The 14,334-nt window shown below is 38.4% G+C and overlaps 1 protein-coding gene across 1 annotated transcript in view; it reads right to left on the bottom strand.

The window, feature by feature from the left end:
* tmem33 (transmembrane protein 33) overlaps positions 1-14,334 on the bottom strand; it is a 45,420-nt gene that overhangs the window by 15,729 nt on the left and 15,357 nt on the right. Inside the window, exons 4-7 of the mRNA XM_043692168.2 lie at positions 10,724-10,911; positions 8,772-8,839; positions 1,272-1,405; positions 1,036-1,119 (exon numbers count right to left, since the gene is read on the bottom strand). Coding sequence (XP_043548103.1) covers positions 1,036-1,119; positions 1,272-1,405; positions 8,772-8,839; positions 10,724-10,911 — 474 coding nt within the window. The remainder of the gene's footprint in view (positions 1-1,035; positions 1,120-1,271; positions 1,406-8,771; positions 8,840-10,723; positions 10,912-14,334) is intronic.

Raw genomic sequence — 14,334 nt, 5'->3', positions numbered from 1 at the left:
CATCTTTCTAAATTCCATCAAGTACAAACCCTGAGTGCTCAACTGCTCCTCATATGACAAACCTTTCGATTGTTGGATCATTCTTGTGAGGCTCTTCCTCCAAGGGCAGCATATCCATCCTTAGACACAGGGCTCAAAAGTGTCACAATATTCTGAAGGTGGTCTAACCAGAGCCTTGTACAGCCTCATCAGTACATCTCTGCTCTTATATTCTAGTTCTCTTAAAATGAATGCTATCATTGCAATTACCTTCCTAACTGCCAACTGAATTCTCAAGCCCCTTTGCTTCAGATTTCTCAAGTCTTTCCCTGTTTAGAAAATAGAGACGTAGTCTATTCTTCCTGTTAAAGTACATTTTTCCTGCTAAACCTCACACTTTCCCACATTGTCTTCATCTATGATTTTTTTGCCCTTTCCTCATAATCCTTGAATCCTTTGCTGATTAGAAATCTGTCCATGACAGCACCTTGAATACACTGAACAAACCAGCCTCTACAGGCTGTCTGCAGTAAAGAATTCCACAGATTCCACTATCATTAGAAGGAAGAAATTCCTCATCTGTGTCCTAACTGGACAACCACTTGTTCTGAGATTATGCCTTTCATCTTGACTCTTCCACAAGGGGAAAACAACCTTTCCACGTTTACTCAGACAAGTCCCCTGAGAATCCTTCAAACTTCAAGGAGAACACCTCTCATTCTTCTAAACTGTAATGAGTACAGGACCAACCTACTCAACTCTTTCTTTTAAGAAAATCCCTCCATATGCAGGATCATCCTACTAAACCTTCTCTAGATTGCCTCAAAGTATTTCTTTGCTTAGATATTAGATTATATTCTCTACAAATTAGATTCCCTACAGTGCAGATCAAGGCCATTTGGCCGAACAAGAAGAGGCACTAAGCTGTTTGCAGTATTCTAAGTCTAACTAATGCCTCGTATTGCTTTAGCAAAACTATTTTTATACTCCATTCCATGAAATAAAGACATCACTTGCTGAAAGTGATCCAATCTCTAAAATAACAAATATACTTACCGACAGTAGGGATTTCTTTGTGAGGAATATCGTAGTACAAGAAATCGGTAGTAAATGAAAGGCTGCAGCAAGCTTCCAGTCCCACTATTGAAGTAGAAGGATACAAAATGATTACTTGATACTTATTTCACTATTGTTAAGCATCTATGCAAATAACTAGATTGATCAAATAGGAAATGTACTTTTAAATTACACTTGTGAAGCTCGGAGTATTTAAACAGACCTACTAAGATTACCTTAAAAGCATGAAGACGGTGGCTGGCATCAGAAAAATTTCATTGCAGGCAATGAACTTCAAAATGTTCTGCTGATTAGCTGAAATTTTATCCAAGATTGACCTCAGAAAGGCCAAACTGGTTGGACCCAGAATCTAAGAGTAAAGAAACAGAATAATGAAAGAATACAAATTGCCTGTTCAATTACTGGTGGCTGCAGACAGATATGTGAAAACAGATTCATGTAACATGAAATAACTGTATCCATAGGACGCAAAAACAGAGTAAAGATTGCTCACAATCTGAAATAATGCCCATAAGCAGCCTTTATAAATTTGCAACATGAGCTAAATACTATGGAAGCTGGAGATCTGAAGTAAACAGAAAATGGGAATACCCAGTAGGTCTGACACGATTTGAGGAGATATGAACAGTCTCAATGTTTCAGGTGAAGAAAGGATTGAGTCTCTTAAAAAGTAACCACAATTCTGTAAGCCTGGCGTCAAATGTAGGCTAAACACCAGGATAGTAAATTTCTCCCCCTCACAGGCCCCTAAAAAACCCTCAAGAAATGCACACCTTTCAATTTAAACTTTTAAAAAGAAATCTCTGATAAATGTCAATCTTCTGCTGCTTCCCTATCTCAAAGGAATGCAGCCCCAGAAACCCAGGGAACCACACCTCTCACTCTACAATTAGTTTTTCCAAATCACAAAACAGTTACTGTCAAGTTTTACATGAATTCAAAGGGATGAAATAGAATCACAGTCCTACAGCACGGAGACAGGCCCTTTGGCTCAAACTAGTCCATGCCAGCCAAAATGTGCATTCACACTAACCCCATTTCCCTGCACTTGGCCCATATCCTTCTAAACCTTTTCTATTCATGTATTGTCCAAATACCTTTTAAATGTTGTTAATGTACCTGCCTCAACCACCTCCACTGACAGCTCATTCCATGTGTGTTGAACCCTCTGTGTAAAAAAAGTTGCTCCTCAGGTTCCCTTTTATTCTTTCCTCTCGAGTCCTCAATTCCCCAACCCTGGGAAAAAAGACTAAATGCATTCACCCTATCCATCCTCTCATGATCGTACACACCTCTATAAGGTCCACCCTCACTTTCTTATGCTCTAATGAAAAATGTCCTAGTTTGTCCAACTCTTCCTGTAACTCAGACTATTGAGGCCAGGCAACATCCTTGTAAATTTCTTCTGCTCTCTTTCCATCTTAAGATCATCTTTCCAATGGCAAGGTGACCAAAACTGAACACAATATTCAAAGTGCAGCCTCACCAATGTCCTGTATAACTACAACATAACTTCCCAACTTTGATACTCAATGCCCTGAGTGATGAGGCCAGTATGTCAAAAGCCTTCTTCACTGCCCTGTCTACCTGTGACCCCACTTTGAGGGAACTGTGAACCTGAACTCCAAGATCCATCTGTTCCACTACACTCCTTAAGGCCTTACCATTCACTATGAAACTCTAACCTTGATTTGACTTTCCAAAATGCAAGACCTCACACTTATCTATATTAAACTCCATTTATTATTTCTCAGCCCACTTCCCCAATTGATCACAGTTGTGCTACAATTTCTGATAACCTTCCTCACTGTCCGCGATACCGCCTATTGTAGTGTTGTCAGCAAAATTACTAAACAAGCCTTGTACAACCTCATCCAAATGAGATACATAGGTAACAAATGGCAATGGGTTCAGCACTGACCCAAGGCACTCCTCTCGTCAGAGGCCTGCAGTCTGACAAGCATGCTTCCATATTAAGGTATGAAGGTGGATAAACCCTCTGCTTCCTACGATCAAGCCAATTGTGTAACCAATTTGTCAGCTCACCCTGGATTCCATGTTGTCTAACCTTCCAGAGGAGCCTACTATGTGGAACCTTATCAAAGATCTTATTGAAATCCATATAGACTACTACAGCCCTGCCCTCGCCAATCTTCCGGGACACTTTATCAAAGAACTCTAACAAATTTGGAAGGCATGATCTCCCACTCACAAAGCCATGCTGACAACTTCTAATCAAACGCTATCTTTCCAAATGCATGTATATCTTACCCCTCAGAATCTTCAAGCAACATATCCACCAAAGATGTTAGGCTTACTGGTTTATAGTTCAGGCTTTTGTTTGCAGCCCTTCCTTGAACAAAGGCACATTTGCTACTCTTCAGTCTCCTGGGATCTCATCTGTAGCTCATGATGATGCAAAAATATCAGCAAGGGCCCCTGCAATTTCTTCTCTAACCTCTTGCAGTGTTCTTGGATATACAGAGGAACCTTGATTATCCATCATTCGATTGTCCAAATATCAGATTATCCAGCAAGATCGCAAGGTCCCAATGCTTGGCTAAACGATGTTATCCGGTATTTCATTACCCAGAATTTGATTAACCAAACAAAACACTATCTGCCCGTGTCCTCTGGATAATCGAGGCTCCTCTGTACCTGGTCAGGATCAGGAGATTTATCCACCTTCATACATCCAACACATTCTCTACTGTGATATGTGGACTGTCCCCAAGATATCACCAATAACTTCCCCAAGTTCCCAAGTCTTCATGTCTTTCCCCAGGGTAAACACAGAGAACTATTCATTGACTATCTTGCTCATCTCCTGCAGTTCTACACATTCATGTTCACTTTGGTGCTTGAGGGACCCTATTCTCTCTTTAGTTAATTCTTTTTCCTTTAATATACTTAAAGTACCTCTTTGAATTCACCCTTATCTTCTCAGCCAAAGCCATCTCATGCCCCCTTTTTGCCCTCCTGATTTCCTTCTTCTCTAAACTCCTGTATTCCCTGTATACCTCCAGAGATTCCCTTGATCCCAGCTGCCCGGGTCTCGCCTCCATTTTTTCTGGTCAAAGCCTCGCTATCCGGTCATCCAGGGTTCCCTATTCAAGCCAATGTTGTCCTTCATCCTCTCAGGAACATATAGTCCTTGAACACTAGCTATCTCATTTTAAAGGCCTCCCACTTGCCAGAGGTCCCTTTGCCTGCAAACAAACTACTCCAATCATCCTGATGCAAGCTCCTGTCTAATTCTAAAATTCACCTTGCCCCAATTTAGAACTTGAACCTGTAAACTAGTTTTATCCTTCTCCAAAACTATTTTAAAATTAATAGAACTGTGGTCACTGGTCCCACTGTCACTTCCATCAATTGTCCTGCCTTATTTCCCAAGAGTAGGTCAAGTTTTGCCCCTTCCCATGTAGGAACCTCTATATACTGCTTGAGGAAACTTTCCTGAATGCACTTGACAAATTCCACCCCATCTAAGCCCTTAACACTCTGGCAGTCACAGTCTACATTAGGAAAATTAAAATCCCCTATGACAACTGTGTGTCTGCAACTTTTCCTAGGTCCCACCACATTGAACAGAAGGAACAGCAACAGCAGAAGGTCAAGGCCCATGCTGCACAGGGAGATCAATGGCAAGCAAAGGTCAGTGTTGCACAGAGAGTGTGGTGGCAAGCCCAGGCTACAAAAGGAGAGCGGCGGCAGGCCCAGATTTTACAGAGGCTCTACCCACACCAGCCATTCCTAGGAAAGGGAGTAGTTTTCAATATATGCAGATCGGGCAGCATGTAAGTTCAGTGGTTGGCACTGCTCCCTCACAGTGCTAGGGACCCAGATTTGATTGTAGCCTTGGGTGACTGGCTATTTTCACATTCTTCCTGTGTTTGCACGCGTTTCCTCCCACAGTCCAAAGATATACAGGTTAGGTGGATGGGACGTGCTAAATTACTCAGAGTCCAGGAAGGTGCAGGCTAGGCGGATTAGCCATGGGAAATGCAGGGTAGGGGAGTGGGTCTGGGTGGAATGCTCTTCAGAGAATCGATGGGGACTGGATGGGCCAAATGACCTGCTTCCCCACTGTAGGGATTCTATTATTCGATGAAAAGGATCGGGGGCAGAAAACTGCATGCAATGGAAATTTAACAGGGCAAGGCAATTGAAGGTGTGTTGAAATAGGGAAACATGTTGAGAACTCCAAGACATGTCACAACTAACAAATGATATTTGCCAAATATATGCCACATAGGACTAACAGCAAAAACAGCAGAAAATGGAACAAAATGACCCAGCATAAAATCAACAAAAAAATATAAAGTGAAATGTTTTATATTTTGAAGTGAATTGCTGGGGTGTCCAACATTCAGTCCTATATGTTCTGGCTGATAATAATAGCATTGAATGAAGTGACCTCAAGAACACTTTCACGCACTGTACCTCACCAATAATATGTTCTCCTTGGCCAATACTGAAGTATGTCTGGTGAGTATGGAATAAAGGTCATTAGTGCATGTGCCAGTCTTATTCTGCATGTAAGCTGCAATCACTTTGCAGAAAATAGTATAACACTGTAACTGACGCAAGCGATAAATATTCTGTGAAATTAGATCCCTATTATCATTGCTGGGTAAGAATAACAAAAACATCACCTTAGTCAGTAATGCCACCTTAAATCACAAACATGTCATCATTCACATAGAAAGCAAGATATGGAAATTGGGTGCTTTAGAAGACAACAACATTACAATGAGTCATGCATATCTCTCAGAGATATAAGTGCTGCAGATCAAACTTTTTTGAGAAGAAAGTATGCTACCAACATAAGTCATATATCAAATGCAAACACTAGTATAATTGTTGGGAAAAGCATCTCTCAAGCAGCCTGATCTATGTAGCATCCCTCTTCCTCCAAACAGCTCAGATAGGAGATTGTAATCTATAAATCCACTGATGTCAGTATTGACATTGGAAGAAAAAAAGTTACATTAATTAGCACCTAAACATGAAGAAGAAAGCAATTAATAGCTGAAAACAGACCAAGTGTCTTTCCATAATCCTAATAATAAAATGTAGTCACAGTCAAATTTTTGCATGCAACAACTGGGTTCCAAGGGATAATGAGGTATTGCAGTGCATTAGTATTTCAGGTAAGAAGCCACCTAGATCTATGTTTACAATTTCTTAGACCTTTTCCTTTTCCTTGTCTGCTCGGTGTCCCACAATAGCCAATAGACATAAGTTATGTTGCAACATAGCTTTGTGAAAGGAAAACTGTATGAAGCAACATTCACAGTACACAGAAATAGACCAGTTAGATGTTGTGTACTTGGATTTACAAAAGACATTTGATAAGATGCCAAAAGATTGTTGCACAACATAAAAGAACATGGCATGGTGTAAGACATTATGACAGATAAAGGTTTGTTTAGCTAACAGGAAGCAGAGAATTGGCAAAAGTGTCTTTTTTCAGGTTGGCAAGCTGCAACTGGTTGACTGGCATAGGGATCACTGTTAGATCCTCAGCTATTTACAATCTATGTCAGTCAAATCATTGAGGGATGTGAATGGTAGCTAATTTTGCCAAACAACAAGACAGGTAGAAAATGAAACCAAAAGAGAAAATGCTGGAAAATCTCACCAGGTCTGGCAACATCTGTAAGGAGAGAAAAGAGCTGACGGTTTGAATCTAACTGACTCAAAGCTAAAAAAAAGGGAGAAATAGAGAGGTATTTATACTAAACTGAGAGAAGGGGAGTCATGGCTCCAGAAGCAAAGATAGCAATAAAGAGGTGATAATGACAGTGCATAGAGAGATTATAAAGAGATTAGGAGCTGTGAATGACCAAGGCTGAAGCCAGTGCTATGTGACAAAATATGTGGGGGATGGGTGAGGCAGAGGCAAAATGGAAAACAGGGGAGAAGGGTAGCAAAGGGGGAAGAGGAGAGGAAAAAGGTGATGAAAGAGTGGGGAGCAAGAGAAAGAGAGACAATCAAGAATTAAAAGGTACAGAAGTGAAAAAAAATGATAAATAAAATAAATGAAATAAAATTACGAAGCAGAATGATCATGGGAGCACAACACACAATCCTGCTCCCATGCCCACATGTCTGTCCTTGGCCTGCTACAATGTTCCAGTGAAGCTCAACGCAAACTGGAGGAACAGCATCTCACCTTCCGACTAGGCATGTTACAGCCTGCCGGTCTCAACACTGAATTCAACAACTTCAGAAGATTATCCCATCTCGACCCCTCTGTTTTCATTCTGCTTCGTAATTTTATTTCATTTATCTTTTTAATTTTTTTTTAACTTCTCCATTTTTTGAGCTTTGACAAAGGTTCAGTTAGACTCAAAACGTCAGCTCTTTTCTCTTCTTACAGATGCTAACAGACTTGCTGAGATTTTCCAGCATTTTCTCTTTTGGTTTCAGATTCCAGCATCTGCAGTAATTTGCTTTTATCCAGGTAGAAAATGAGTTGTCAATTGGAGCTAAGAATCAGGCAAGAGAAAATGACAGATAAATTAAATGGGCGGGGGTGTGAGCAAGATGGGCAAGGCCAAAATTGATGGTCTTAGACAGGAACTTTCAAAAGTTGATTGGGGGTAGCTGTTTGCAGGCAAAGGGACTTCTGGTAAGTGGGAGATTTTCAAAAGTGAGTTAACAAGGGTTCAAGGCTAGCATGTTCCTATTAGAGTGAAGAGTAAGGCAAGCAGGAGTAGGGAACCCTGGATGACTAGTTATTGAGGCCCTGGTCAAGAAAAAGGAGGCATATAACATGTATAGGCAGCTAGGGTCAAGTGAACTTTTTGAGGGTTATAGAGGATATCAGAGTACACTCCATCTTTAATCATGTATTATCTCCAATCGCATTAATCCTAATTAATTTGCCAGAACACCTATAACAATTATAATTGGAATATAGCTTGGAGAAAGACTGCACCCTTGCCTTATTTGCAGGGGGATGCGTTCTTGTGTCTGCGTGTATGAGACAGGGCTCTCTCTCTGCCCATCAATGGCACTCTCAAAATGTAAAATGATGCAATTCTTCACCAGTTGTACTAATATTCAAGGCTAATTGCCAGTTACGCAGAATTATGATTTTGGGAGCTAACAGCATTGCTAATTAAAAGCAGTATATTCTGCATGCAAACATAGCCTCAAAAGCAAATTAAAATTGAAATTTGTTTAGTTCAGTACAGTATCTACTGGAGAACAAATACTGCACAACACAAGTTTCACAATGTGATTTTCTAAATATAAATATCAATCTTTAATCTGTAGAGGTGGTTTTATGCAAATTTACCTCTTCATCGGAAAAACTGGAATGGAATTTTTATGATGCACTTTGCCAATAATGCGTATGTATGTGTTACTTCTCTTTTAAAGGTTGGCAACTAAAATTTTCACATTAGTAATTTAAAAATTCTATCACCTTTGACTGCAACATCCTGTAATGTGGGTCACTCCTTAACAAAAGTAAGGAAAGTAAGCCTGCCAGACTTTTTTGACTGGGGCAAGGCCGGTATGTAATGATGTCATAGAATATCTCTGCATTTATTTTCATCTAAAGAAAACTGTCAAAATAACTTTTTAAATTCAGCTTTTGAAACTTGTACTTTGAAAAGCAGTACACATCAATAAAATGACAAATTTTAGGCCATCACAACGTGCAAGCCAGAATATCTTTCAAAAATACCAATACTCACGTCAATAATTTTCTTTGTGTAGGCTGTAGCATGCAGCAGAGAAAATAAGAAAACTGGAAAAATACTCACTGAAGTAGATAGTTAAGAAAGATACTATTCACTGTAGCATCAAAACAGTGAAGTGAAATTAACATAATGAACTTAAGTTAGAAATTATCGTGAAACTGTAAGTATTCTGTGTTCCAAATCTTCACTATGAAGAAGGCGAATTTGTACCTTTTTAGAACTTTCTGACGCCTTTATAGAATCCTGAAGCATTTCAGAATTGGAAAACTACTTCTCTAAAACACTGTTTTATTAATCGGTGTAACAACAATCAGTTTCCATGTAAGATCCTGTGTATAGCAAATTAAGTGAATAAATGAGAAAAATGTTAGAAGCTACTATTAAAGAAAAAATAGCAGGGCGATTGAATAAATTAAAGGCAATCAGACAGAGTCAACGTGATTGAGAAATGGAAATAATGTTTGGCTAATCAACAGGAGCTTTTTAAGGAGGTACATGTGAGAATAATGGGGTAAACAGCGGACACACTGTACTTAGATTTCTAGAAGGCATTTGACAATTGTCAGATCAAAAGTTTTTTGGGAAAATAAAAGCTTATGGATAAGGGGTAGCATTGACTGGCTAACAGTAAACAGAAAGTAAACATTAATGGGTCATTTTCAGGTTGACAAGAGGTAAGCCTCAAGGCTCAGTTCTGGCACCTCAACTGGTTACAACATGTAGAAATGACTGATGAAAGGACAGAAGGTATGGTTGCCAAATTTTCTGATGATACAATGTTAGATTGGGAAGTAATTTATGAAGAGGACATAGGAAGTTGTAGAGAGATCTAGCTAGGTTAAGGGAGGGGAAAACAATCTGGTAAATGGAGTACATAAAGTCAGAAAGTATGAGTATTCAATTTTAGCAGGAATTTTAAAAAAAAGACCTAATGATGAAAGATTACATTCTCTGGGCTGCAGAAAGATCTGGATATCCTAGTGCACAAATCAAAGATTACCATACAGGTATGCAAGTATTTAGAAAGCTAATAGAATGATAAACAAACCTAATCATAAACACAGGTAGGGAAATTATGCTTCAGGTATGGATAGCACTAGTAAAACCATATGTGAAATACTGTGCAGAGCGTTGGTCACCATATTTAAGAATATGTCAGACAGGCTCTTTAGTGCAGACAGACGAGAGTTCAAGTTCTAAGTGCTCCAGAGATTTGTAATGACAGCTCTGAACAGGTTGGTTAGCAAAATACCCAAAATGTGTCACAAGTGTTTACCAGACTAATACCTGGTTATGATGGGCTGCATATGAAAAAAGGTTGCTTAGGTTAGGCTGGGGTTAACAAAATTAAGAGACTCGATTGAAACAAACAAGCTACTGAGGGGTCTTTATATGGTAGACGTGGAAGGGTCTTCAGAGAGAATCTGGAACATGGAGTCACTCATTATAACAAATGAGGTAAATTTTGTTTCTCTCAGGACGTTTTCAGCTTTTTTAAAAGTATTTTTAAGTTGGGGGAACTCGAGTCCTTGAATACTTTTAAGCCAGAGATAGATAAATTCTGTTGAAGCAAGGAGTACAAGGTTAATCAAGATAAGTATGTATGGGGTCTTGATATTACAATGAGCTTTGTCATTATAGAATGGCTGAATAGCTTAAGGGACTGAATGGCCTTTGCTCTGCTCCTTGCTCAAAATTTTGGAGCATCATACAGTATTTCCTATAGATTAACATATAAAGTAGCCGTACTTTAGGATTACCTTCTAAACAAGCACAAATGTATAAATATACACAAAAAAGTACTCTAAAAGAAGCTTGTTAAATTATTCAATTTGTGCAAGTATAATCAGAAACAAACAGTCTTGAACTTATTTTTTATGCATTTAGAAAAATATTTTTATATGACTGTTAATTCCACTACTAAGCAGTCAACATTTAAAGGATACTGGTAACTGGATAAGAATTGACGAAGATCAATGAAAAAAGGAGATAATGACAGCTATCTTCAAGCAGGGCTTGGCTCAGAAAAGCACGACTCAACTGGAAGTGAGGTAAGCGTTGGTGTAATCGAAGTGCACTGGTAAGGGCATTTGCCAACAGGGCACGTTGGTAAAAGTTGGCAGCTTCATATAATCTGTGGAAACAAAGGAGCAGATTTAGGTAATTAACATTTACATTATTTTTGAAAAGAAAGCACCCAAGACTTGTTAACTTCATATTTCATTTCTTAAACGCAGTGATTTATCATATGCATAATTCTACAGGCAAATAGACGGATAGAAACTATGCACAGGCAATAAGTAGCAGGTCTAAATAAAGATTAGGAATCGGTGCAGGCTTGGCAGACCACAGGGCTTGTTCCTGTGTTGTACTGTATTGTATTGTATTATAAAAGTGATCAGTTTTTAATATTGGTTCATAGATAATTCTTGTACCTCCTTACAGGAGCTGAGCTTGATGTAGAGACCACATTAGCTGGGAATAATTCCACTCTCATCAAAATTCCACAAAAGATAACTTTATTTCAAGAATAATTGAATAATACTCAAGTATAGTAACATCTACAGATTCTTTACTGCCCTTAACTCAAGGATGCTGATGACAATTTGAGGGCCTGTATCACCAAACCAACAAAGATTAGCAGATCTGCTCCTTTGTTTCCACAGATTATATGAAGCTGCCAACTTTTACCAATAATTTAACCATAAATGCTCAAGTCGTTGTGGCTCCAAACCATATTATGCAAGACAACTCAGGGTTTTCTTTCCTAAAACTTAGATTTTACTAAAAAACAAATATCCAATCCACAAGTATGCTGCTTTATATTACAAATTATATGCTCTGAACTAGTAAAATTAACATCCAAAGCAAAAGATTGATATTTTGTGGTCCATACTCCAATGGTCTGATTTTCAGCATTCAGAGGTAGACAAACAGCAACAGAAATTACTTATCACACAAATTACAAGTCATTCTGCTATAATGTCTGTTTTGTCAATGCAAATTCGCTGTAATGTGATTGATGAAGTGAGGATGTTGTTTCTAAAGCACAAACTTTTCTACAATGTGGGGTTGCACAACACAACCATTGTGTTATAGAAGAAGTGACTGTTCAAGAGAACCCCAAAAATTACACCTGCCAACAACTTTAACTAAGAAAGTGTTTGGGGTGGCATCTTAGTCTCCAGAATGTGATGAGTCCCTTGCAGGATTACAGAACCACAAGTAGTAGCCATATCCAAACATGATCATTGCATTCATTATTGTTGTATGTACCTTGAAACTGAATGCTGACACGTGATCCAACTGTAGTATACCGATTCTTTTTCCATCCCACACTACTGGATTTTATCTATTATTTGTGCCTATGAATAACAGCTGGACTACTAATTGAACTAAGTCTGCATATGAGATTAAGGGGGTAAAATATTAATTCTGAATGATAGCTTTGATGTTAACCAGAGTTTGTCACTTGCTTAAAGTATAAGTTTTATTCATAATAAACAGATGATTTTGAGTTCAAAGAAGCCTGACGATGTTTATCTTATTTTGATAATAGAACAAAAACAAGCTAGTTGGCTATTTTGGTAACTGAATCAACATTTTATGATGTAAGGTGTGAGGTGTAAGACGTATCAATATTTTAATATTTATTTCAGTTTGGATTTAAGCTAGTGCCATGTGGACACTGTTCTGTGTGTCTGAAAGGATTTAATGATTAACTAGTAACAATTTTTTGCAGAGGTTTTTTTAAAAAACAAAATTATGATAGAATATTCTTGGAAGTGAATGGGAATTTGATTTCAATGCCAAAGATTTTATTTGTGAACAAAAAACAGTTGTGCATTTGGCCTTCTGTTTAAAAGGTCAGAGATTGGCTCTTATTTCTTTTTGACTGGGGAGAAAACACCTTTGAAAACAGCTTTGAGTTTCAGATTGGCTTTTGGCTGAAATGCAGAAAATTATGAGGGCCATAGATAGTGTAGACGAGAAGAATTTTTTCCCTTTGGTAGCTCAATGACTGAGGCATAGATTTCATGTAAGGAACAGGAAATTTACAGGAGAAGTGAATATTTTTTTTCCACTAAAATCTGGAACTCACAAGGGTGGCAGAGACAGAAATCTTCAACATTTAAGTACTATTTTGACGTGCATTTGCGATGCCAAGATATACAGGATTATGAGGAAGAGCTGGAAAATAGAATTATAATAGATGCCTGCTTTTTGACTGGTGTAGACTTGATGTGAAGAGCCTTTTTCTCTGCTGTAGACCTCTATGAGTCTATGAAATATATGCCTATGAAAAGCATCTGTAGTTGCTGAAATACCCATATAAAGCATTTTTGCTGGAATCTGGATAAAACAACATTAAGTCAGTATGACAGCAGTAGTGCAGCGCTAGCAGTTGAACTACAAAGGTCAAGATTCTAGTCTGTCATTGTAATACATGTAATGTCTTTAGTGTGGTAAAACATCCAAAAGGTGCTTCACAGGAGCATTAACAACACTTGATAGGTTACAATCAGACTTTGGTCAAGATTCTTCAATTTGTTACAGCTCTGGATAGGATACCCCAAATTGTTAAGCTCTCACGTTCGGTATCGATGTGTGTCTATCAAATTAACTGGCTCCACTCCCTGAATTAGTTCCAAGACGGTCAATTTAAAAAGGATCCACTCCCTTTTGGATAACTTTCTCCCAGATCCAAATGAAATTTTTTTTAAAAACAACAAAGTAGCCAAACTCTCTTCAATTCACAAAAAAGAGCCAGTTTCATAATTAGAAAACACAAGAAAAAATACAGGAACACAAAACACAAACACAGGAAAATCCAAAAGGACAATGTTTAAAGGACACCATATGGATCAGATTCTACATTTTACACACAGAGCTGAAAAGGTGATGTTGTGCCTGTTTTTGGATGACAGCAGTAGTGCAGCGCTAGCAGTTGAACTACCAAGGTCAAGAATCTAGTCTGTGATTGTAATACATGTAATGTTGTAGTGTGGTAAAACATCCAAAGGTGCTTTACAGGATACTTCATAGCATGCCAGATAAAGCGATATTAGAGTAGTTAATCAAAACCCTGCTCTAGGAGACATCTTTTAAAGCACATTTTAAATTAGAAGAGAGTTTTGGATAAGGGATTTCAAAGCTGAGAGTCCTTGGCATCTATTGATGGGACAATAAAGGTTAGTGGTGCACTAAAGGTTAGAGTGTGAATGGTGAAGAGACCTTGAAAATCTAAAGGGACGAGGGAAAGGCCACAGAGGGATTTGTAAAGAAACATGAGTGTTTCAAAAATTCAAGGTGCTGCTAAACTAGAAAACAAGTCAGAGTTTTGCTTGTGTTCAGGTTTATGTCTTAAAAGGTAGAATGCTGGCAGTTAGAGCACTGAAATGGTTGGTTCTGGAGACAACAGTCCAAATGAAGTTTTCAGAAGCAGAGGAACATTTTTATAAAGATGGAAATGGGCAATCTTGCTCATGGGCCAGACATGCAAGATCATTTTAAGCTCAAGATGGACTGTAGTCTGATCAAATCTTTATCAGTTGCC

Source organism: Chiloscyllium plagiosum, unplaced genomic scaffold, assembly GCF_037043375.1.
Source record: "Chiloscyllium plagiosum isolate Xiang-an unplaced genomic scaffold, Cpla_swu_hap1 HiC_scaffold_1, whole genome shotgun sequence".
NCBI lineage: Eukaryota > Metazoa > Chordata > Chondrichthyes > Orectolobiformes > Hemiscylliidae > Chiloscyllium > Chiloscyllium plagiosum.
Note: the sequence above shows the minus strand (reverse complement) of the source record. Positions and strands in the feature narration are given on the sequence as shown.